The sequence below is a fragment of the Cnephaeus nilssonii genome (genome assembly GCF_951640355.1).
Source record: "Cnephaeus nilssonii genome assembly, chromosome: 15".
NCBI lineage: Eukaryota > Metazoa > Chordata > Mammalia > Chiroptera > Vespertilionidae > Cnephaeus > Cnephaeus nilssonii.
The window spans coordinates 45,901,175-45,927,616 of NC_137086.1; the positions used below are offsets into that span (position 1 = coordinate 45,901,175).

At 43.1% G+C, this 26,442-nt stretch overlaps 1 protein-coding gene across 2 annotated transcripts in view; it reads right to left on the reverse strand.

The window, feature by feature from the left end:
- Positions 1-1,137: 1,137 nt before the first annotated feature.
- EVA1A (eva-1 homolog A, regulator of programmed cell death) overlaps positions 1,138-26,442 on the reverse strand; it is a 51,556-nt gene continuing 26,251 nt past the window's right edge. The window contains exons 2-4 of one of the 2 annotated variants that reach the window (XM_079792470.1): positions 23,622-23,755; positions 16,542-16,707; positions 1,138-2,426 (exon numbers count right to left, since the gene is read on the reverse strand). In XM_079792470.1, the coding sequence (XP_079648596.1) occupies positions 2,050-2,426; positions 16,542-16,593 (429 nt within the window). In that variant the 5' untranslated portion in view covers positions 16,594-16,707; positions 23,622-23,755 and the 3' untranslated portion in view covers positions 1,138-2,049. Of the gene's footprint in view, positions 2,427-16,541; positions 16,711-23,621; positions 23,756-26,442 lie in introns of both variants that reach the window. The other variant, XM_079792469.1, reaches the window with a different exon arrangement.

Sequence of the window (26,442 nt, forward strand, 5' to 3'; positions counted from 1 at the left end):
AGCTTTCCCTATTTTTGGCTGAAAAGCTGGAATCCCTGGCATCTAGAAGCAGTGGGTAGAACTGCTACTTAGTGCATTTTCCTCCAGTCAGAGCCCCCAACACCCTAAAAACTGAAACCTTATGAACTTGGTAGAAAGGCATCAGGATATTGGAGAACTGGGAAAGCCAGGTGCCCCAGAGTCTCCCCAAACACCTCCACCACGGCAGTCCCAATAGCGGCTGCTTTACAAGGGCCGTATCCCTCCCCATTGCCAGCTTTGGATGCACCCAGGGGATGGGGGCAGCTCCCCATTGTTTCATTTTCCTAAGAGCCAGAGGCGAAGATAGATCTGTTCACCTAAAGCCCAGGGGAATGGGATGGTTCCTGCACTGCTGTCCAGGGACTGAAACCACAAGGTTGGGACCCAGATTCAGAGATGCTAATTTTGGTAGTTGTTACTAGCCAATGGAGCCCCCCCAAAATGATATAATTGGGCCAGCCACCGAGGGCTTCAAGCACACACTGCATTGGCCCCTTGTCAAATAGAGAACTGTGATTGTTCACTTCGAAGACAGCCCTCCAAGCCTTCAAGCCCCTACCTCAGAGAGCCGGTTGGTAAGTAGTAGAGACCTCGGAGACTCCTCGTTCAGCGGGGGCCATTGCTCCATTTTCCAGTTTCTCCATTTCTCCCGGCAGGGGAAGTCTCCGGTCCATCCTCTCAGGCCTGGCGATGAAGCCAGTGGAGAGTAGGAAGGCTCTGAAGCATCTAGACAGACTGTGGAACCCACTGCATGTCAAGAGGAGGGAGCGAGCAGACAGAATGCGCGATTCTATCAGGCTGGTGAGGTGCTTTCTCTTCCTTCTCTACCAACTTCTCTCCATGTGGGACCACCATCTAATTCCAGCATCCGGTAAGTCTTCTAGTTCTCTATCTGCTTAACGATTACTCAACCGGACTGTGACCATAACATATAACAAACAAAAATGAAAAGCCCCTAATCACACGGGGCCATTGCTCCATGTTTCAGTTTCTCCATTTCTACCAATTCTCCAGTTATTTGAAGGGTCTGACAAAAGGGATGCCATTGAAGATAACCACAGAGACAGGCGTGAAGCAAAAAGATTTTATGTAACATTTATTTTTTTTTCTCCCATCCTAATTTTGACTTTATTCCTTACCTCCCCTTTCAATTCTTTTCTTGGAAATCCAAACTTGTGGTGTTTTATTTTTTTAACAACATGTTTAAAATCATGATTATCTAAAGTCATAACAAAAATTTTCTGCTCTCCAAAAGGGGGGAAAAAACACAGCTTTTATTCTTATGCAGCATTTTCAAATACCCATGTTAATATATATTTTTAATAAACTATTTAAAATAAAACCCTTCATCCTTTGAGGTTACTGACCTTTGTCTAGTTCACTGACACATCTCCCATAATACATTAATTCTATTCATTTTCATGAATGAAGTGGAAACTATACTAAAATATAGGATTTTAATCCCTGAGGTGCCAGTTAAAACGGACGAGGTTGCAATTGCAACACAGGATTTTAAAAAATCAGCCTTAAATAATGAGCATGGCTCATGCTATCGGCATCAGAATCCCTCCACCGCATGGAGTCACTGAGGAAACTGCGTTGACTGGGCGGGCCACATTCACCCTGCAGCCCCGAGCCCTCGCGCTAGGCACAGCGTTCCTTTTGTAAAGGAAGACCACGTGGCAATGAAGTCTGCAGAAACTTCTGGGATCCTCAGAAATCAAGAGAAACCACAGTCCTGTTTCTCTCACCTCCATCCCCATTGTTGGAGAGGGATTTTCAGCACCAGTCCAAGACCCGGAAAGGTGGAGGGACCGACTTGGGTTTTCTACTTCGCCAAACATTTCGTCACAAGGAGGAATCAGTCCTCCTGGCTAGAAAGCAGGGGGTGACCTGCATGTCTCCTGCGTCCGCGGTACCCTTAGCAGAACTGCGTTCAGCTCTGCGCCCACCCTCCCTGCAGCCCCGCTCCCTTCCTTCCGGCGGTGCGGGGTCCTGCTTCCAGCGGTGCGGGGCCCTGCTCCTGCCCTAGTAGTAGCGGTTCAGGCTCCGGGTCCCGGGCACCTCGGGCTGCCCGTTCATCCAGATCTCCCTGATGATGCGCTCCCGCTCCTCCAGCCGCTGCGCGCGCTCCAGCTCCTCCGCCGACGTGAAGACGTTCTTGTTCAAAGTCCTCTCAAAGCGGCGGTGCCTCCGGACCGAGATGTCAGAGCTGCCATCCTCGCTGTCGCTGCTGCCGCTGCTGTCGCTGCTGCTCTCTTGGTCCGGCAGGAACTTCTTCCGGGAACGGGAATGCCGCCGACAGTCCACGCGGCAGGAGAGCCTCACCACCAGGGCAGCCAGGGTGAGGACCAGCCCGATGCACACGCCCGAGACGAAGTACAGGGCTGCTCGCTCAGGGTTTTCTGCAGGAGGAGAGAGAAGAGAGCACTTGAGAGGTGGCAACTCCAGCCCGCCTTGAACACCTCTCACCAGACCCCAAAGCCTTTAGCGTTGCAAAGCTTGCCTTTCCACGTGACAAAATGCATAATGCATTCAAAATATAATTATCCACCAATGATGAATCTGGGTAAAGAGTGATGAGATTCTTTTCCTATTCTTGCAACTTTAAAGCTGAAATTATTTCAAAAAGTTAAAAGAAAAATTTTTAACACCATGATAAGCAAGCTACTGTGCTTAGATATCATTTCATGAAGAGGTGTACCAGTCTAAAGTTTATTTTGGCCTATACTAGAAAAATCTTTGCCTTTGAATTTACTCCTGCAACCCCTTGAATAACCTATTAATCACATTTTTGGGGCTTCTTCTTTCTTCTTTCTTCTTTCTTCTTTCTTCTCCCCCTCCTTCATCCTTCTCCTCTTCCTCCTCCCCCACCCCTTCCTCCTCCTTCTTTTTTGTTGACAAATCTATACCAATAAAAGCCTAGGTGGCCCTTGCGCCCTCGCAGGAGGGCCCTCACGTCATCACAAGATGGCCACCACAAGACGGCCAGCAGGGGAGGGCAGTTGGGGACGATTGGGCCGGCAGGGGAGCAGTTAGGTGTCAATCAGGCCGGCAGGGGAGCGGTTAGTGTGCAATCAGGCAGGCAGGTAGATGAGTGGTTAGGAGCCAGTAGACATGCAGGGATCAGGCCTAAACTGGCAGTCAGACATCCCCCGAGAGGTCCCAGATTGGAGAGGGTGCAGGCTGGGCTGAGGGGGACCAGCCCCTCCCCGTGCACAAATTTTGTGCACCAGGCCTCTAGTTTATAAATAAAGGCAAGGTCAAACTATCTTGTTTATTCTAAATATAGCATCACAGGCCTTGTCAACAAGTGTAGGCAGCTTCCAATATGCCCCCTACCTGTTGGTCTTACACTCTTATGTAAGCCCCTCCCTTTGAGGGCTGGACCTAGTGGGCTAGACCCAGCGTCTTACTTCCAATAAATAGAACATAGCAAACATGATGGATGAGTCTAAGATTAGGTGACATAGGCTAACTTCCAATTTGCTCATGCTCTTCCTCTGGCTTTTCTTAGTTGTTCACTCTGATGAAGCCAGCTGCCATGTTGCAAGCTGCCCTACAGAAGTCCACAAAGCAAGGAACTAAGCTTGGACTCTGGACAACAGTCTGCAAAGAACCGAATCTTGTCAACAGCCATGTCAGTGAGCTTAGAAGTGAATCCCCTGGTGGAGTCTTGAGGTGGCCACAGCCCTGGCCTTGAAAGCAACCTGGTGGGAGACCTTGAACCAGAGAACCCGCCAAGCCAAACCCAGACCCCTGACCCACAGACACACAGAGATAGTAAATGTATGTTGCTTTAAGTCATTAAGTGTTGAGGTCATTTCCCATGCAGTAATAGATAATTTATACAATCGTGTACTGAAAGCCAGTGTAGGCATTCTGGAATGACCTCAACAGGTTAATTTGCAGAGGAGGAATTTGAGTCCTTCCTTGGTGAGAGAAGAAAATAATCATCCTATAGATAAGCAATCGGCTTAGTGTGTCCAGTGATGATCCCCTATATGATGTGCTCAACAGAATGAGAGCCTTTGGGTGAACAGATTTCCCTTTCTAGGTAAGTATGAGAACATGGGACAGGCCTGGCCTTGAGTCAGAGGGCATGGCCAATCTGACAGGACCTACAACTGACACCAGCAATTAAGTTCTCCATAATCTATATTCACTGGTAATTATCAATTAAAATATACATTGTTTTGGAGGGGTTTTAAGACTCTAAGTGAGATCATATGTGATATACATTTGCTTTCTAAATTTAAAAATGTTTCTTATAGAGATTTCCAGATAAGTCAACAGCATTCTTTTTTAAACGTTTTTTTCATTCTCACCCGAGGATATGTTTATTGATTTTAGAGAGAGAGGAGGGAAGAGAGAGAGAGAGAGAGAGAGGAAATACCAATCAGTTGCCTCCAGTACATGCCGTGACCACAAGAGTGAACCTTTTGGTGTATGGGACAACTCTCGAACCAACTGTGCTACCCCACCAGGGCAGCATTCTTTTTGCTTGCTGCAATAATGTTCTTTTTATGTAATCATTTTCTTATTGTTTCAGATTTTTCACTATTATGATCAATGTTAGAGTCAACATCCTTGTATACATCTCTTTACGTACAAGCAGAATTAGTTCTACAGGTTAGTTATCTAGAAATAGCGGCATCAAAGGGCATAAGCATTTCAAAGTTTTATGCTTTCTAAACTGTACCCAAAAGGTTCTATCAGTCTAAACACAGCATATTAAACATACGTGTTTATTATCCCTCCTTCTCTTTGAAATCGCCACCAAATGATAGGAATATAAATAAAATAAATAAAAATTATAGATACAAAGAGAAGAGTAGATAATAAAATAGAAAACATAAATAGTCAATACAGAAACTTGATTTATAGCACCACCTTCTGGAAATAAAAGAAAGGTTTCCAGCAACCAGCCAGGTGAGTTGTAAAAAGCAGGAAAGACATAAAAGCTTAAGAGTTTTGCTACAAGAAGAAGCAAGAAGTGCAGAACAGATGTATAAATACAAGGTCAGAGAGTACCCCAGATATAACAGGATCAACAAACAGTGTACTCCATGTGAAGACAATTAGTAAAGATTTGAGGAGGTGTCCACTACATCAAAAGCAAAATCAGCAACGCAAAACTAAGGAACATGAAGAATAAATAAAACACGTCATCATCAAAAGATAATAATCTTCCAAATAACTGAGCTCAAAACGTAGAATCTTGCAATCTAGTGGATAAAAAATTTAATAGCTGTTTTGAAGAAACAATGAGAGACAAACACAAAAGACAATTCAACAAAATCAGGAAAAGAAAATACATGAACAAAATGAGAAGTTTATCAAAGAGATAGAAACTACAGAAAAGAACCAAACAGAAATTCTGGAGCTGAAAAATTCAATGATTGAAAAAAATTCAATTCAGGGAATCCGCAGCAGAGTAAATCAAATGGAAGACAGAATAAGCAACCTAGATGATAGAAACCTTGAAATAACCAAATTAGAGGTGAACAGGGGAAGAAAAAGAATGTAAAACAGTGAAGAAAGCCTACATGATCTATGGGATTCAATCTTATAAATATTAACATAATTTATGTTCCAGAAAGAGAAAAGAGGATGAAACAGTTAGGAAGTTTACTTAAAGAAGTAGTAGCTGAGAACTTCCCAAACCTGGGGAGAGCCTTAGACATCCAAGTTCCCAAAGCTAATAGATCACCCTTCTACCTCAACGCAAAAAGACCTTCTCCAAGATACATTATAATGAAACTGTCAAAAATCAAAGAAAAAGAAAGAATCCTGAAAGCAGTCGAGAAAATATTGCAACCTCCAAAGGAACCCCCATTAGGCTATCCACAGATTTCTCAGCAAAAACCCTACAAACTAGGAAAGTATAATGGCATATTCAAAGTGTTAAAAGAAAATAGTTGTCAGCCAAGAATACTCTATCTGGAAAAGCTATCCAGATCTGAAGGAGAAATACTTTATACAGAGAAAGAAAAGCTGAGGGAGTTCATCACAAGAAATGCTGAAAGTTCTTCAAGCTGAAATTTAAAAATGCTAATTAGTGACATGAAAACATATGAAAGTATACAACACACTGGTAAAGGTAAATATACAGTCAGACTTAGAAAACTCTAGTTCTGTAATAGGATAGTGTGTTAGCCACTTAACTATAAGATAAAGGTTAAAGGAAAAGAGTAATAAAAATAACTCTATTACTATAATCTGTTAATAAATATACAATACCAAAAGAGGTAATTTGTGACAGCAAAAATATAAAGAGGGAAGTAAAAGGGTGGAACTTTTGTATGCAATTGAAAGCTTTCACCAATGCAGATGATGTTAGCAGAGGGTTTGGCATTTATGATTTTACTAGAGGTCCGATGCACGAAATTCGTGCAAGGGGCTCGGCCCTCACAGCCCCTCACAGCCCCAGCTTCATCTGGAAGATCATCTGTTCTGCTGTTCGGTCTAATTAGCATATTAGCTCTTTATTACATAGGATTATATTGTGGTATGTTCCTTTTATACCCAATTTGTTGAGTGTTTACCATCAAAAGATGCTGTAGCTTGTCAAATGCTTTTTCTACGTCTATTGAGATGATCAAGGACAAAGAAGGAGAGGAAATCACTATCTCAAAGAGACACGTGCATTCCCATATTCATGGCAGCATTATTCACAATAACCAACAAATAGAAACAGCCTAAGTGTCCGTCAGCAGAAGAATAAATAAAGAAAATTCAGCCATAAAAAGGAAAAAATTCTGCCATTTGCAACAACATGAATGGATTTGGGGAGCATTATGCTAAAATTGAGATAAGTTAGCAAATACAAATACTGTATCATATCACTGATACGTGGATTAAAAAGTTAAACTCATAAAAACAGAGTAGAATGCTGATTACCAGGGGCTGTGGGGCAGGGGAATTGGGGGGATATTGTTTAAGGGTACAAATCTGCAATTAGTAGATAAGTTCTGGAGATCTAATGCATAGCGTAGTGATTATAACTAACAACATTGTATTACAGACTTCAAAGTTGCTAAGAGTAGATCTTAATTGTTCTAGCACTAAACAGTGATAATAACTGTGTGACAGGCTAGAGGTGTTATCTAATGTGATGATGGGGCTCATATTGCAATATATAAATGTATCAAATCAACACCTTATGACTGTAGATCTATACAATATTATGTATCAATTCTATTTCAATAAAAATAAATTAATGAATGCAATGAAGGAAGCTGAAACTGACTCTGCCCAGTTGATATTCAGCAAACACTGGGAGGATTGAGAGAGCTCTTGCATCTAGGAGCTTAACATTCCAGCAGGGAAGCTGACCCGTCGGTTCCAGTACCAAAGGATCTCTGAAAACACAAAAGTGAGTAAAAAAGTGAAGTTGAGATATGGAGATCTGAGAGGGCTTTCTAGAAAAGATTTGCAAACTGATGCTTTTGCCAGAGTGGAAACCCACCAGGCAGACCTGCATTTGAAGCCTCAGCTCAGCCTCATCTTTCAAACAAAAATAACACTACCTACCTAGCCTGCTGAATTGTGGTAAAGGTTAAAGATATGACAGGTGACCAGCATTAAGGGATTATCCGAGATCCTGGCAAAGAGAGGCATGAAATAAATAACTCACTGTTTTCTTTCTTTCTTTTTTTAAAAATATTTTTTATTGATTTCAGAGAGGGAGAGGAAGAGGTAGAAACATCAATGATGAGAGAATCAATGATCAGCTGCCTCCTGCACTCCCCCTACTGGGGATCGAGCCCACAATCCAGGCATGTGCCCTGACTGGGAATTGAACCTGGAATCTTTCAGTCTGCAGGCTGATGCTCTATCCACTGAGCCAAACCAGCTAGGGCTGTTTTCTTTCTTTCCTTCTTCCTTCCTCTTTCATCTTTCTTTCCTCCCTCCCTTCCTCCCTTCCTTCCTATATCTATCTATCTATCTATCTATCTATCTATCTATCTATCTATCTATCATCTCTATCTCCCTCTCTCCCATCCACCCATCTATCTAATCTGTTTTCCTCCCTCTTTCCTTCTGTACTTTCCTTCCTTCCTTTTCTCATCCCACCCTCTCATCCCTCTGAGTTTCTGTCTCTGTCTTCTTTCATACCCTGTCCTCACCCCACCTATTATAAAGGTTAACTTTGAAGATGGTTACTAAACTGAACCTTGGAAACCACTGTTCTCCCTCTAGCTTAACTAGTCCATCCTGTCCTGCTAGCTGATCAGAAAACATCCTCTTTTGCCTCCAGCAATCTCAGACATGGATTCCCAGAGAAGCCCGATAAAAACAACCCCAAAGGACCAGGGAGTCTATGGGGCCTCACGGGGTCCTGCGTGGTGACTCAGGGCTCATTTTCAGAGCTAATATAAACTGTTTTGTCTTTCTTCGTCATTCTTCGGCAAACATCAAAACTGTAGCTCTATCGTGTTGTGTTTTTCTCTTCTCCGCTCCAGGTCACTTCCTCTTGGCCAGTGATCTACCCTGGTCTTGAGCAGATCCAGACAGCTGTTAATGGCCCAGGAAGCAGAGTGGGGAGGGCTATTGTCGTTGTCTTCCCTCAATAAATAAAAATAAATGTATTGCTATATCTTGCTTCCTGCAGGGTCATTGTTTTCCTGGGCAGGAAGAGGCTCTCTGTGGAGGTCCTGGGGCTAATATCATTTGCACCCCCGAGGTCAGACCAGACCATGCCCTGCAGACTCTCGGGGGCAGAGAGCAGCACCAGGCCAGGCCGGGTCTGCCGGTGGCCCTGCAGGTGGAACATGTATTTCCCTCCCTGAACATTTCTTGTTCACCCCAAAGCTAGTAATCCCTTCAGTGGAAAGAAAAATAGTGTTAAAAATAGGCCTTCACAATCATAATGGGAGCCTATGTGGAATCAGGGAGTACTCAGCATAATCCCTTCTCTGAACTTTTAAGGCACTGCAGGATGTCTCTTAATGGGGTTCTGCCCCTCCGCATAGAAAAGTGAAGACTCCCACTAACTCTCCTGCCCTCCCTGGAATGCTGGATAAGCTTTTCCTTCTCCTCCCATCCCTGGCCTGCTGTTTCCCAGGAAGAAGGCGTGTTGGAGAATCACTGTCCGCATAGGCAAGCTGTGGTGTACACGCCTTTGCTTTCACCTCTTTCATTTTCCCCTCTCTTCCCTTATCCTCCACCCCTCATACTCCAGCAAAAAGCACCCCAGAAGAGGCTGTCCACTGCCTGGCCACCCTCCTGACCCATCCACTCACTTTTCTTAACCTGCAGTCCTACAGCCCTAGGACTCAGGGGAACTAGACAGAAGCCCTGACCCATTCATTCTCTGATCTGGCCTAACGGCTGTAGAGCTGCAGAAGCGGATACTGTATTCTGCCACTTTTCCTGCTCCTTTGAGTCTGAAAGGGAGGAAGAGTGTGATTAATTAGCCCCTCCAAACTAGGCAGCACTTTATGTAGCTGTATTACAATTAGTTATGTAATCATTATTTTCCCTACATAAACAGTGAGAAATTTGAAGGCAAAATCCATGAGTCACATTGGATTTCCAGAGCATCCAGCACAGTGCCTTGCTTATGGCGTATATCTCTTTAATTACTGAATTAAATCATGAATAATACACGAGTTCTAAAAGTCCAGTTAATAGTGTTATTATATGCGGGTAAATATGTACACAGATGTATGTATGTGTATATATGCATGTGCATGTATACAAAATACATATATTATATATAATAGTACAATATTAAAAGAGTAGAGGATGGAAAACATTTATAAAATCACTATAATCTCACAAACTGAATAGGTAGTAAAGTGAATTTCCTTCTCTTCTATTTTCCCTCATATAAATTTGTAGATATTTATTTATATCTACTTGATTATAATACAGATATTTCCCATATAATCCCAGCCCCACACATGTCTAGCCTCTCCCATTACCAATATCCCCCTGCCAGAGTGGTACATTTGTTGCAATTGACGAACCTATATGATACATCATTATCACCCAAAGCTCATAGTTTACACTAAGGTTTCCTCTGGGTGGTGAACAATCTATGGGTTTGGACAAATGTATTAGTATGGTGACATGTCCTCATGTCACGTAGAGTGTTTTCACTGCCCTAAAAATCTCCTGCGCTCCACCTATTCCTCCCTCCCTCCAGATACACATCTCCTACAGTGTCCAACATCTTTCTTTACTGGCCCATCACCTTCCCCTCAAGAGGCCTAACAATGGCTACACAGCGTTCTACTCCATGAATCCACCCCAAGTTACAAAAGGCATTTTCTATCTTTGATTATTTAGGGTGGCTACTTTTTTTAAACTAAAAGTAATGATGGAAGAAATATTTTTGTGCTTCACACACTTCTAATTTTGCTTGTTTCTTTTACTTACTGCCTTATAATGGATTCTCAGAAAAGGAATCTCTGTATCAAACGGGATACATACTTTTATGCCTTTTGATACATATTGCCAAGTGGCTTTTCAAAAGTGATACATTCATTTATCTTACCATTAGTTGTGTATGAAAGCACCACTTTCACCAAACCCTCTCCAGGAGGGGATATTCCACTCCTAAAATTTCCCCCCAAGATTTTATAGGTCAATAAATGGTTCCTTTATTTATCCCACAAAAATGTACTGTGGGTCTATAATGCCTTTGGGGCTAGAGCCATAAAGGTTCTCAGCCCTCACAGGATTCCCAGTATAAAGGGAAATAATATAAAACAGAAACTACAGTACTTTCTGAAATCCCCAAGTTTGAGACCATTGATTGAGTTGTGGTGGGTTAGGGCCCCCTGCTGAGAAGAGACCACCTTATTCATGACAAGCTCATAGGAAAAGTGATTCATTTTCTGGCTAACTGCTACATGCACACACTGCTGCACTCTCAAAGAATATTGGTTAAATTTTAAAAAAATGATCCCCCAAAACTTCTGAATTGAAAAAAATTACTATAAGCAAAGTCAAAAGACAAATGCCAAATAGGAAAAATATTTGAAATATGTAACAGAGGCAAAGGTATATAAAAAGCACTTAGGGAGAGCATTAAGAAAAAGACCAACAACCAATAAAGAAAATGGACAAAAGACATGAATAGTTCACAGAAAAATAAATACAAATGGTCCTTAAACATATGAAAAGGCGCTCACCTACAGCAGGAGATGGCACACTATGGCTCGCAAGCCAAACCTGGCCAGCTAGTTGCATTGCTGGCACAGAGCCATGCACACTCATTTATGTTTTCTCTGGGCCTGCCTCAGGCTACACTGCAGAGCTGAACAGTTAGAACAGAGACCCTACAGCCTGCAAAGCCGAAAATCTTTACGATCTGACCCTTTACAGAAAAAGCTTGCTGACCCGTGACCTAGAAAAACAAAGAAATTAAATGACATTTGAATGTTATTTTTCTTCCATCAGACTGTTGAAAATTCATCAGTTTGAAAATACGATTGCAGGACCTTCTCATACTTCCTATAAAGAGTAAACGGATAAAACTCTTTAAATGACAATTTGGAAATATTTACCTTTTTTAAACTTTTATTTATTTTAGTTAATCTTCACTGGAGTATATTTGTTTCCATTGATTTTTTAAAAATTAAATTTAAAAAAGTAATCATTCCATTTAAATTTTCCAACAACCTTATTAGAAGTTATTGTGGTTATTATTATTAACGAAATGATCACTTTCATTAGAAATTATTATAGTACGATCCCAAGGGGTAGCTTGCAAATCGTTGAAACAAGAAATGCTAACTCCCCTAATCCATGTGCTAAGATAGAGGGAAACAAAAAATTGTGTGTGGAGAACACAGATGGGTCCCTAAGCCAAAGTGGGGAGTGAAGGGAGAACATGACACTGAGAGAGCTCTGGAGACTGGGAGCGAGTTAGCCGGTCCAGGCCTGGAGGGAAGAATTCTTGGAAAAGAAAATGATTGTGCAAAAGCAAAGAGGCGAGGAAAGCTCTGGCAAATGGTTTAAAAGGACTAGAGTGAGGCCTTGGTCAGGGAGGGCTATAACTAAATAAGGGCATGGAAATGTCAAGGTCAGACACGAAAAGCTCTGGGAAGGCACAAAACAAACCGCACAGATTGGAGTACCTCAAACCACCCCCAAGCCCCTTCTCCCCGGCTTGCCTCTACTCTAGAGCATGTTCTTTCAGCTCCAGCACTATTGATATCTTTAACCAGTTAATTCTTTGGTGTAGGGGGTTGTTAAGTGTTTCGCTACCTGCTAGATATCAGTGGCAGCCACCCCTCCCCGCTCCAGTTGTGACAACCAAGAATGTTTCCAGACGTGGCCTAAAATCCCACCATAGGGCAAAATCACCCCTGGTACGAACCACTGGTTCGGAGGTTGAAAAAGCGAAAATTCTCATTTTTCCTGCCTCTCTTGCAGCTAGAGATGGCCATGTGACACAGTTCCTGCCAATGAAATATGAGAGTAGATCGACTAGAACATACTTCCTTTTACTGCCTTCTTTTGCTCTTGAATGAAGACAACAGCAACAGCAGCAGCCACTTTGCAACCATGAGATGACAAAGCATAAAAGAAAGGACGTGAAAAGCACACTGAGGTTCACCCCTACATATTTGAGTCCATGGACTAATGCTAGCAAGCACCTACCTCCAGACTTCTTGTTTTATGGGTAAGATAACTCCTGTGTGTTTAGGCCACCAAGTTAAGGTTTTCTATTATATGTAGCTGAAAACAATCCTATAATTGTGAAATCATACAAAAGTTTTTGGGTTTTATCCCAGAGATAGTGAGGATCCACTAAAGGCTTCTAAACAATAAAAAGAATTGGATCATCACACCTACATTTTGAAAAGATCATTTTGCTACAAAATACAATCTATGAAGCAAGATTGGAGGCAGGTGTCCTAGGAAATGCCATTATGGCCAGGCAGACAAAAACACGATGGGGATTGAACCATCTCAGTAGTGGTGAGAATAAAGTGGAGAGGACACATCCCAGAGACATTAAGAGGCAAAATGAACCAACCCTAAGCAATTGGATATAGGCAGTGAAGAAGATGTATCAAAGGCTAAAAATTATATTTCTTGTGTAGGTAATGCCCTAGATGGTACACAAAAGAAGGAGCATGCTTAAAGAGAAGAACATTATTCCATTCTAGGCTAGTTTGAATTTCAAATGCTTATGGCACATCCAACTGGTAATGTAAAAGGGCATTTAGATATACAATTTGAAAGTCATAAAAGAGTAAGATAGCAGTAATTTTAAAAAATATGTGTATGATAGAACTCAAAAATTTAAGTGCCAATAAAATAATATCACTTATGACTTAAGTAGTATCAATGAAGTATAGAATACTTAAAATATAGCTAAGCAAAAGAAAAGTAAAAATACACAGACAGATACTCACACAAATCCAGCATCCAGGTATAATTTACAGTAAAATGTGGTTACATATACATGTAAACACACACACACAAATGGTATTATACCTCAAATGCTGAATGATAACATGCCTTATTCAGTTAACAATGTATCATAAACATCTTTCTACTTCAGTTAATATTCACTCAATTTTCTGACATTTTTATTACTATAAATGGTTCTGAGATCAACTGTCCTCATAATAAAATTTTCACCCATATCCCTAATTATTTCCTCAGGATATGTTCTGAGATGTGGAATTGCTTGCTATATGGTATATGTGTTTTTAAGGCTTTTGACAGATGCTCCTAAATCATTCTCTAGACAGGTTATAGCAATTTACAATCCCATCAGCACTACATACGAGTACTCATCTCCCCACACTTTCCCCAAAAAAGAAGTTAAATACTTAATCACTCAAATCTTTGAGAAATTTGTAAAATAAAATGTTAATCTGATTGATGTTTTCATTTTGCATTTGTTTTAAAGTGCTAGAATTTGAGCTGTTTGTGTTTTATCGGCCATTTGTATTTTTTCTTTGGTAGACTGCTGTTTCTTGTCCTTTGTCCCCTTTTCTTTTGGTATATTTACCTTATTGATTTGTAAGAGCTCTTTATATGCTATAAACTTTAACCCTTTGTCAATGCTACCTTTCTTAGTTTGCATTTGCCATTTAATTTGAGGGTTTGTTTTGATCAGCAGATACTTAAAAGTATTGGAATGTTCATGGTTTGAATTGGCTATTGTGAAGAATGGGAACAGGATGTATCCAAAAGCAAACAGAGAGACTGAAGCCCTATTGGAAAGGCTCAGCTGAGGTTGGACACCATGCATTTCTAATGAGGTCAATCTGCAAAGCTGGACCAGCATTTGGTTATCTGAGTGCAGAGGGAGAAAGGGGAGAAAGTAAGATTCACGCAGAGTTTGTATTTGCTTGATTTAATCAGACCCTGCACTAAGGAATAAGGGAGTTATGTGTATTAGCAAGTTTGTTGCTGAAATAATGGGTCACATGGGACAAGATAAGAGATAACGGATGTGCTGGGAAGGGTCAGGGCTCCCCTGTAGGTGAAAGCCAGACACAGCAGAATGAGATCATGAGAGAGCTACAAGGTTAGGAAGTTTTCTACAATTTTCTTACTGAGATAAGCAAACTTTTCTTATTGCTTCTGCTCCATTTATTCTCTTTCTTCTTTTAAAACAACAATGTATTTGTATCTGTCACATTTACCTTCACATTTTACAGTTTCTTTGTTCCTTTCCTTTACAGTCAGACAGTGTTCCCCATCAAAATCAGAATCGATGTTCACCCATCACATCTATTGATTGGATTGAGCACATTATATTTCAGCCACTCGACTTTCCCTGGCCTTGCATCCTCTTTTTATCTTAGCCCCTACTTACTTAACAGAAGCATTGTCTTCCTGCATCTCAAGCAATATTTAATTCCAGAATATGGGGTGGGAAGGAGAAAAGTTGAAGAGAGAGCAAAACAGGGCCAAGCACCCTTTCAGTCTTAACAAGATCACAAGACACCCGGTAAACACCAAGCCATTCAATGAGTTACCACGCTCGATGGTCACAACTCAGGGTCATGCTGGCCAAAATGGAAGGCTGCCAGGAACCTCCTGTGCCGAGAAGAGTTCCAAAGTCCAGTACCCTGTTTGCTCTCACCAGAGATATTTTCTTGCAACGGCTGATTTGCAAGTGTCCTTTGAGGTCTTGAAAACTCCAGACCCTCTCTGACACACACTTCATTTCGGGGGTGTCTTCACTATAGAGTTGAGGGACCATATTCAATTGCTTGTAAAAACATGATACCAGAGTTTCAAACATCTCTTTTCCAGCCCCAGTGTCCTTTCCCCCAAGAATAACCTTGAAGCAAGAGCAAAGATGGGATTCTTCTCATGGTGGGCGCCAGGAAAGGGAGACCTCAGGCACTGAGCTTCCTTCCTGAGGGAGGCAAGGAGCTGATCGAGGGCCCAGGTCTTTGCTGATCAGAGAAGGAAGAAGCCTAAACTTGAGGCACGTGCGGAGTACATGTTGCATCTTGTGAAACAGAAAGGGGCCAGCCCGGTATGCCCCGAGAAGCCCTCCTTTCTAAAATCAGGTTGCAAGTCATCCAAGATCATCTCACAAAGAGAAGCCACAAGCTTCCCTTATCCTCAACCCTGGCTCCCGGCTTCCATTGTAAGTAGAAATGCCAGGCTTTGCGTCTGAACTCCGAAGTCCCCACATATCAACCCTGGTTAGAGAACTAGAAAGCAAAACCAGTCCTTGCCCAGAGGATACCAGTTGGAACTCCAGCCCCTTTCTTTCTATGCAACATCCAGAGACCGCAGGTGAAGCAAAACGAAGTAAAAACAAACCAGCAAACAATTAAAAACGCACGCAAGCAGTAGAAAATCTCTTTGGTCATTCAAACCAGTAAGCATTTTCATGTATTTTTTCTAAATTTCAGCTTGATTTGGGTATATTTCCACGTATTTTTAAATGACTCCAAATGAAGAGCATCTGTTCCCAAGAAATGATCTTGAGGAGAAAGTCAGCCATCCTCCGAAAAGAGTACAACTTTGACCCAGGGGTGTGACAAATGGCAGACTCTCCCAGACCCACACACCTTCTGTCTCCGTGTCTCCCAGAAGGTTATGAAACACCTCACACAGCCCTAAAATGCAGGACACATGCGCCCGCGCACACACACACATGCACACACATGCACGCACACATGCACACACACATGCACGCACACATGCATGCACATGCACATGCACACTGGGTGGGGTTGAGAACCACTGCACAGAAATGGCCAGGCTGAGGATACTCCATCCGGGTCTTTCACATCAGAGTTAAACGCAAAAGATGCACACAGTAGCCCCAAGCTACTTCATTCACTCTTTTAAGCCCAAAAGGAAACCAAACATTTTCACAAGATAAGCTCTTGTCACCTCCCCATCTGCCCAATTACAGAACGCCATACTTCACTCTCAAACCGGAGGACCTTTCATCTCAAAACTCAGCACAGCAGAGCCGCTCTGCTCCCATTGCACAGCATTTCTCTCCTGGATGCACCCTGCCCCAGCCCCAGGCCTCTGCCCTGGCCCAGCTGAGCCCGGAGAACTACCTGAGACAAAGGAATAGGTGGCTAGGATGTTGCTGAGCAGAGCCATGTCCATGCGCTGGGCAGTCAGAGGCTCCGTGCTGCGGCGGAAGGGCAGCCTCCACGTGGCATCCAGAGGCGCCTCCCAGGGATGCTTCAGCTGGATCACTGTGGCTCCTCCCTCTCTTCTCTTCTGTTTGGGAACACAAAGTGAGTGGTGAAAACACGTTCCGCTTTCCTGAGGCTGTGCTCCAGGTAGCCTGGGCCCCAAACAAAGAGCTAGTCTCCGAAATGCCAGCCAGCCTCCCACCAGGCAGCTAGGTCCTGTCCTCTTGGCTCTGGCGAGCTTCTTGGCTTTCCAGGAAGGAGCACCTCCTTCCATCTCTGTTTTTCCTGGCCTCTCTCCTTTCTCTTCCCCGTATCTTCCCAACTTTACATGTTCGCACTCCTCCCTCACCTTTTCTGGTACTTTTTACTGTATTCTCCCAGTTTGCCTTTGCCCACGGTCACTTTAATCACTGCCCTGTAACCCCACGCCCCGCTGGCTCTCCGCCTGGCTCTGCTCCCCCTGCTCCCACTGCACCTGTGTACTTTGATCAGCTTGCCTCATCCCACAGGTCACCAAATGTGTGTCCTTGGCAATGAGTCTGAGCTGGCTACTCCAGGCCTGCCGAAGTGGTTCCCACTCTAAAATGCCCCAAGAACTTGGGAGCTAGGGCCCGCCCACATTTTCATGATTCCACCTGTAGTGGGACGAGGCTATTTCAGATCCGTTCCCTCCTATCTCTCCTCATTCATTCGCCATAGAACAAATCTCATCATTTCATTTCCGGGAGTTGTGCACCCGTCTCCTCCCTAGTCCTTCGGCCAACACCTACTTCCTGCTCAATCTAGCACCCACTCTCACCAACAGGGTCATCTTGATAATGTGTAAATCTGACCACTTCGCTGCACAGCCCAATCCTTTACGAATCCCCATTACACTTACTACAACACACATCCACTTCCACAAAATCTGATCCTCACCTCAGCTCCCAATTCATCTCCTACCAGAGTCTATAGCTACACACATATATACAGAGATACAAGCATGCCTAATGCTCCAAAAATATCAGATTGTTTTAGCGTCCCCAAAACATCAAGCCCTTTTATCTTTTTAAGCATTTGATTGTGCTCTTCCTTTGGCCTAAAATGCCCACCTTCCCTCACCTGTCTGGCAAATGTTTCCTTTAAGAGAGAATTCAAAAATCCTATGGCAGTCCCCAAATCCTAATGACTTCTTTTGCAGAAATAGAAAAGTCCATACCAAAATTCACATGGAGTCTAAAGGAATTCCAAATAGACAAACAGTATTGAAAAAGAACTAAGTTAAAAGCCTCACACTTCCTGATTTGAACGCTTATTTTCAAAGCTATAGTAATCAAAACAGTGTAGTACTAGTATAGACAGACATATGGTTCAATGGAATAGAATAAAAAGCCCAGAAATAAACCCTTACATATGTGATCAAGGGACTTTCAACAATGTGCCAAGACCATTCAATAAGGAAAAAAGTCTTTTCAACAAATGGTGTTGAGAAAATTGGATATCCACATGCAAAAGAATAAAGTTGAACCTTACCTTACACCATACTTAAAAAATAACTAAAAATATATCAAGAACCTAAACATAAGAACTAAAACTATAAACTCTTAGAAGAAAACAGCCTGGCCAGTGTGGCTCAGTGGTTGAGCACCGACCTATGAACCAGGAGGTCACAGTTCAATTTCCAGTCAGGGCACATGCCCTGGTTGCAGGCTTGATCCCCAGTTTGGTGTGTGCAAGAGACAGCCAATCAATGATTCTCTCTTATCATTGATGTTTCTATCTCTCTCTCCCTTTCCGTTCCTCTCTGAAATCAATAAAAATTAAAAACAAAAACAAAAACCATAGGGGGAAAGCTTCATGGCACTGAATTTGGCAAAAATATCTTAGATATGCAAGGCAACAAAAGTAAAAATAGATATATTGGACTACATCAAAACAAAATTTCTGTACATCAAAGGACACAATTAACAGAGTGAAAAGTGTACCCATGGAATGAGAGAAAATATTTGCATACCATATATCTGATAAGGGGTTATTATCCAGATTATGTAAAGAATTACAACTCAATAACAACGAAAACAAACAACCTAATTTAAAGATGGGCAAAGAACTTGAATAGACATTTCTCCAATGGAGATATACAAATGATCAATAAGCACATGAAAAGATGCTTAACATCACTAATCACTATAGAAATCCAAATCAAAACCACCTCACACCCATTAAAATAGCTACCATCAAACAAACAACAACAAAAAACACACACAAACAAAGAAACAGAAAATAACAAGTGCTGGAGAGGATGTGAAGAAATGGGACCCCTTGTATTAGTTGGGGAAAGATTAAGTTGTGGAGGCACTATAGAAAACAGTATGGCAATTTCTCAAACAATAAAAGTAGAATTACCATGTGATCCAGCAATTCCACTTCAGGGCATATATCCAAAAGAACAGAAAACAGGATCTCAGATATTTGCGCACCAATTATTATGAAGCATTATTCATAGTAGCCTAAAGGTAGAATCAATCAAAGTGTCCAGCCACAGAAGAATGAATAAACCAAATGTGGTATATACAGACAATGGAATATTACTCATAGCCTTAAAAGGGAAGGAAATTCTCACAAAGGCTACAACATGGATGAACCCTCAGGACATTGTGCTAAGTGAAATAAACCAATCACAAAAGAATAAGTACTGTATGATTCCACTTATATAAAGTAGTACTTAAAATAATCAGATTCATAGAGATAGAAAGTAGAATGGTGGTTGTCTGTGGTTAGGGTTAGAAGGGGATGGGAAGTTATTGTTTAATAGGCACAAAGTTTCAGTTTTGTAAGAAGAAAAGTCTTCTGGAGATGGATGGTGGTTGCACAACAATGTAAACGTACTTAATGTCACTGAACTATACACTTAAAAATGGTTAAGATGGTAAATTTTATGTCACATGTATTTTCCACAAATTTTAAAATTAATAAAAATAAGGTGTTGATGATGCACAACAGGAAATTTTGAACGTTAATTCATATAACGAATCCTGATATCAAATTTTGGTGTTAATAGGGATGGTAGCAGAATTATTTTGTAGTGATATTACAGTTGAAGACAATAACATTTTAATTTATATCAGACTATGAATATGGCTTAATTTTTAGAAAAAGACATTATCTCACATATCAAAAATTGGATAGTAAGTAATTTAAATCTATCACATTTATAGATTAATAGATAAAAACATATTGCATCAATAAATGCAAAAATGTGTTTGTGTAAAATTTAATAAAATTTCATAATTTAAAAAAAAAGTCTACTGCAGTGAAGCTCCAAATCCTCCTGACTCTTTCTTTCTTTGCTATCAAAGTATTCAAATATTCTTCTAATAGTGCACCTCTGGCATACTAATTAGAATGATCAGTGTATATGTCTGTCCCCAAGACTGGAGAGGCATCATACAAATCCTTGTTACCCAAGCACCTAACTCAGTGCTAATGAAAGGAGGTTCTAAGTAAATTCTGGCTGACTTGCTGGCTGAAAAACAGAAAGAACAATTAGGCCTGAGCTGTGTATGCTTAAGCCTCAGAGCATATTTCTGAGCAGGTCTGAGGGTGGGCTGCCTTGAACTCTAAAAGGATGCCGGGGCTGACTGGCTGTGAGCGGGGTGCCAAGCAGAGCACTTCCTCCGTCTATGAGAGGACCACGTGCAAGATGGAAGCTTTAAGTGGCACAGAAATTCTTCCTGCCTCTCCTCATGCCCCAGGTGCTAACCGAGAGGCCTACAAGAGCCAGATGCAAGAGGAAGAGGGAAAAGAAAGCAGGACAAGGGTGAAGGAAAACAACCTCTGGGTGGTCCACCCTAAAGACAATCAGGACACGGTTGGCACAAGTCAGCCTAGAGTAGGGGTCAGGACATCTTTACTGTAGGGCCAGAGAGTAAGTATTTCAAGCTTTGAGGGCCATGGACTCTGTCTCAGCTACTCCACCTTGTCATTGTGGTACAAAAGCCACTGTAGACACTATGTAAATGAATAAGTACTGCTGTGTTCCAACAAAAATTTATTTTTGAAAAGAAGTGGACCCAATTTGGTCCATGGACCATAGTTTCCAGACCTCTGGTCTGGTTCTTACTCCTCAAATACGGTTCAAGGACCAGCAGCATTGACACCACAGGAGAGCTTGTTAGATCTGCACAATCCTAGACACCACCCAAGACCCTCAGAGTCAAAATCTCATTTTACAAGATGCCCAGCAGAGTTTGCCCAGTAGATCTGTGATCCGCTTCAGCCTGAGCACTAAAATGCTATTAACAGCACAGGCCCAGGTGGAGTTGCGCTTAGTGCCTCCGTTATAAATCTGATCGAGGGCAGGAGAGCACTCCTTGCTGGCCCTGCCATACAGTCCGTTCTCCAAGTGGCTCAGAGCACCTTAGTGAGGACACCAAGACCCAGGGCAGGTCTGGGCAGAGGAGATCCTGTTCGGGAGAGCTGCCAATGAGACAGGTCTACAGAAGTCAGAGAAGTGAAGAACCCCAAATGCTGTGCCTCAACTCTTCTCCCTGAGCCCTCCCTTAGGGGTGGTGGGAAAGCTCCAGGTAGCTCTGCACATTTTCCACTGGCGGTTTGCCCTCTATTTAAGCCCTGGCTGGTTTGGCTCAATGGATAGAGTGTTGGCCTGCAGACTGAAGGGTCCCAGGTTCAATTCCCACCAAGGAGCACATGCCTGGGTTCTGGGCTCGATCCCCAGTGGGTGGCGTGCAAGAGGCAGCCAATCAATGATTATTTCTCATCATTGATGTTTCTATCTCTCTCTCTCTCCCTTCCTCTCTAAAATCAATAAAGTATTTAAAAAACAAACAACAACAACAAAAACATTACCCCACCTCCTACTGTGATGGTTAATTTTATGAGTTTACTTGACTGGCCATAGGGCGTCCAGATCAAACATTATTTCTGGGTGTGTCTGTGAGGGTGTTTTCAGATGAGATTAGGATTTGAATCGACGGACTCACGAAAGTTGATGGCCCTCGCCAGCGTGTGGGCATCATCCAATCTGCTGAGGGCCGGCATAGATCCAAAGGTGGAGGAAGAGGGGATTTGCTCCTTGTTTCCTGCCTCACTATTTGGGCTGAGACATCCCATCTCATCTCATCTTCTCTGGCCCTCAGATTGGGCTTTCGGCCATCAGCTCCCCTGGCTCACAGGCCTACGGACTCGGACTTGTCAGCCTCTGTGATTAAATGAGCCACTTCCTCATAATAAATCTACAGATAGCCCTAGCTCAGTGGATAGAGCGTTGGCCTGCAGGCCAAAAGGTCCTGGGTTCAATTCTGGTCAAGGGCACGTGCAGGAGGCAACCAGTCGATGTGTCTCACATTGATGTTTCTCTCTCCCACTCTCTCTAAAAATCAATGGAAAAATATCTTTGAGCAAGGATTAAAAAAAATAACTAATATATATATATACAAAATCTCCATCCCACTGGTTCTGTTTCTCTGGAGAACCTTAATTAATACATCTGTCAATATAAAAGGGGCATGGAGCACTGATCCACCCCAAAGTGCAGTTTTGTGCTCTATTCCTCAAGGAAGCTCCTTGTCACTGGCTACAGCTCCTAGAACAGTGATTCTCAACTTTGGGCAGTTTGCCCCCCCCCCCCACCACCACCAGGGGACATTTGACAATGTCTGGAGACATGTTTGGTTGCCGCAATTGCAGTGAGGGCTGATGTGGCATCCAGTGGGTAGGGAGCAAGGACATTTCTAAACATCCTACAATGCACGATAGCTCCCCCACCCCCAACAAAGAACTATCTGGCCCAAGATATTAATATCTTGAGGTTAAGAAACCCTGTTCTAGAACAAACATTATTTCTTCATCGACCAGTCTAAGTGCCCCTCAGTGTTTGTGAACCTCATGCACATCACCAATACAATCAGAAATGTGTCCGAGAGATGGGCTGCATGGCAGCTCCTGGCAGCCTTGATAAGGGCATCACAAATCCAAGCCCTGGGCCAGCAACTCAGTGTTCCCAGTGACCAGAGTGAACAGGCTCTGGGAGAACAACCCACATTAACCAAGCCCTCAAGAGAACATAACATCAACCAATACCAGCTTATTCATTCACTAGAGGCCCAGTGCACGAATTCGTGCACAGGTGGGGTCCGGCCGGCCAGCCCCGATTTGGGCTGATCGGGCAGGGGCCAGCGGGGGGGAGGGGCTACGGGTGGTTGGCTGGCAGGCTCTGCTCCCTGGTTGAACTCCCGGTAGAGGGGACAATTTGCATATTAGCCTTTTATTATATAGGATAACTGGAGAGCCACCTGCCGCAAGATCTAGATCAGGTCCTCCTCCAGGCAATGTGACCCTGGGGATTATCTTGGTGAGGGCAAAATTAGGACTAAGGACCTATAGATTTCCAAAGCTGGGGCTTTCTTCTTCTAGTGACGACCCCTTGGTTAATCTTACACTATTCTAGGGGAAAATCAGGTCTAGAGAAAACTCTAGGGAGAGTCACCCAGCATCACAGCACGCTCTCATCGGACAGAGCCTACCAATTCTTGTAAGTCTTCCCTTCCGACAGCTTCCTTTCATCTGTGACCCAAAGCTCCTTCGCCTAATTGCTGACAAACTGCAACATGATTGAAAAGAGATGGCTCCTGTCCATGACTCACATCTCAGAATTTTGCCTTCCTGAACACATGCTGGTCTCCTTGATGAAGATAACAACCCATCCTATGGGTACTGCCTTCTAGACTGAATGGCTAATTGTATGCATTGTATGCTATCTCTCACTGGCTTTCCTGTTCAAGGTAACCTCATTTCCAGTGCTGCAAATCCATCTTCTCTGGATCCCATTTACATCGAGCGTAATCACCGAATGTATAAAATGAAATGTACCTCGTGATGATACAGTTCATCTTAAATTGCAGCATCAACAGTGAGCACCCCTGGTATGTAAGCCCCCATGCAGAGGACTATCTTATTACATCATAGTGTGCAGAGGCTGGTAAAAAATCTCATTACCCCTTAGCTCCCTGGGGAGAGGTGTGCGGTCAGGAACAGAAGAATCTCTGGTAAGAACAGTTCATCTCTGGTGACATTAGTATCCAGCAGTACAGGTCCCGAAACTTGGTTGGCCCCAGTTGGCTTCTCGGGCTCTGAAAGAAAACAGAAATGGCACATCAGAGAGCATCACATGCCCAGGAGGTCACAGCACGCGTTAGAGCTGGTGTCATCACGAACCACTGAGCAGAGTGCCTTGGTGATGTTTGTCTGGATCCCTCTAGAGATGGAATGCCATCCCCTGAGAGGGCAAAGCCCACTGCCAATTAAATCTGGAATTTGAACCAGACAGCCAGAGAAACCGACCTCCCAAGGCCATAGCAGAGAGGAAAGCAACGGGTAGAAGATCAAAGACACACGCTTCCTCTTCCCTCCTGTCAGCCAAAACCCACAAAACTGCTGGAGTGGGATGTGTCCACATGGGCCCTCGTCAGTGAGGTCTGAGGCCAGCCTCTCTGAAACAGGAAGGGAGGGGACTCGGTTCCCAGATAGCAATGCCCAGATGGGCTGTGAAATGAAGTCTCACGAAGTCTGTGTGGGCACGAGAAACCTGGAAACGCCGACGTGTGGATTCCCGCAGCCTGTGCCTGTCATCCAGAAGTCTCAGGGCCTCTGCTCACCCAGCAAGGGAAGCCAGTGGGGCCTCTGGGAGGCCTGGGTCCCACCCAGACACACTCATTCATTTGTCGTCACCGCTTCCTGCTGACTCCCACAGCATCCGACGGCTGATGGTTTGTTTGCGTCTTTATAGGTACTTAACCCCGCTGCCCCTGCCTCACAAGGACCTGTGGCACCTTCCTATCTCCACGTCACCGGTGAAGAAACGAAGGAAGGAAACTGGCAGTTCAGCCCTGGTAGTTCTTTGGAGACGCGTGCGCCAACGTGTGGAAGCAGCTCTCTGAGCCGTGCTCACCCTCCACCCCACACTAAGGAAAACCGCCCTCAGGACTGACCCCAGCGTGGCCACACAGAGCCTGAGATGCAAGGGCTTCAGTGGAAAATGGCTCCCACAGCACAGGATGGAAAGAGGATACACGTGGCCCCCAACGGCGCAGAGGGAAACCCGATTTTCTCTGCGGGACTGACAAACACCTGTGGATGACACATCCAACATGCTGGCCCGCCAGCTGCTCGGCTCCCTTGGCTCGGCCAACCTTCCCCCCAGCCCATTGCAGCAAACCATTTCCAGGGACATATCCTGGACCATGTCGTCACCTGCAAAGTGCTGACTCTGGAATTGGGGTTGTGAACTCCTTCAGGACAGAGACTGTGTTTTTGTTCATCGCTAAGTTCCCAGAGTCCCCACAGTAAGTGCCCAGAGCTGGCGTTGAGTGACCGTTGATGAATGAATGACTCACACTTAGAAATCCCACTCTCCAACCAGAACCTCCCACCCTTCTGCCTTTCACTCCTGGAATCAAAGTAAACAAGCTCCCAATTTGTCTGAGATCTCTGGCTCCCTATACTCTCCAGCTCACCCAGGATACAAGTCTCATCCTACAATCACTTTTCTCTGCACAGCCTGGCCACTGTAACTACACCACACTCGGCTCTTACCAGGACCTTTTTGCTGCCTTCCCCCGATCCCCAGCCTAAGCACAGGACCCCTCCAGCCCTCATTGCCCACTTTCCTGACCACAGGCTGAGTGCTTCTGAAAAAAAAAAAAAAAAAGATCATTCTTATTAGCATCATTGCAAACGTTTGGCTTATGTCCTCAGTGAGGCCCTTGTGTTGCTAGGAAACTACATGTCCCTGGCATGGCACTTTCTCATTTTCAAGAGGAAATGTACCAAACCTCTACTTCTTTCTTCCAGTCCTCTTCTCTGATGTGCCCCATCTTCCCAGAGAAAATCGGGGCCAACCTCCATGAATTGTAACTTCCCCCTGTTCCATCTGATCCTGACCTTTCTCCCTCCCATCTCTAAGGAAGATTTTACCTGTGCTTTTAATCAAATAATTTCCTCCTTCTTCCTATAAGATTCCATTCCATCAATGATTTATCTTTCTTTCACCTTCCCTTTATTGACTGATCTCCATCTCTCTCTATAGTGGCAGGCAGACAGATAGAAAGATAGATAGATAGATAGATAGATAGATAGATAGATAGATGATAGATAGATAGATAATAGATAGATAAGAGAAAGAGAAAAGAGATTTTATATATCTATATCTATATCTATATCTATATCTATATCTATATCTATATCTATAAATTACCTCAAACTTTGTCTCTCCCTTCCTTCTCCTCTTGTCCCCTTCTCTCTGTATATGTGAAATACATATACAGAGAGGAGTGTATATGCATAAACATGCAGAAAATAGGGAAAAAACAAACAAACAAAACACATGGAATTCTCAGCAAGGAAATAAAAAGAAATCCCAATAAAGAAATAGAAGACATTTTTAAAAATTAAAATTTTAGAATTAAAAAGTATAATAACCAAAATAAAAATTAGTAAATGGACTCAAATAGCAGAATGGAAGGGACAATGGAAAGAATTGGTAAGCTGGAAGATAGAACAATAGAACTTATTCAATGGGGCAACAAAGTGAAAATAGACCAAAAAAAAAAAATTAAACAGAGACTTAGGGATCTGTGAGACTATATTAAAAAAAAAAAAAGAAGAAAAAAAAAAAAGATCTAACATTCAGATCCCCAGAAGAGAAGTAGAAAATAGGCAGAACTGAAAAATCAATAAAAGAAATAATGGTTGTAAATTACCCAAATTTGACAAGAGACATAAACCTACAGATTCAAGAAGCTGAGCAAATCCCAAACAA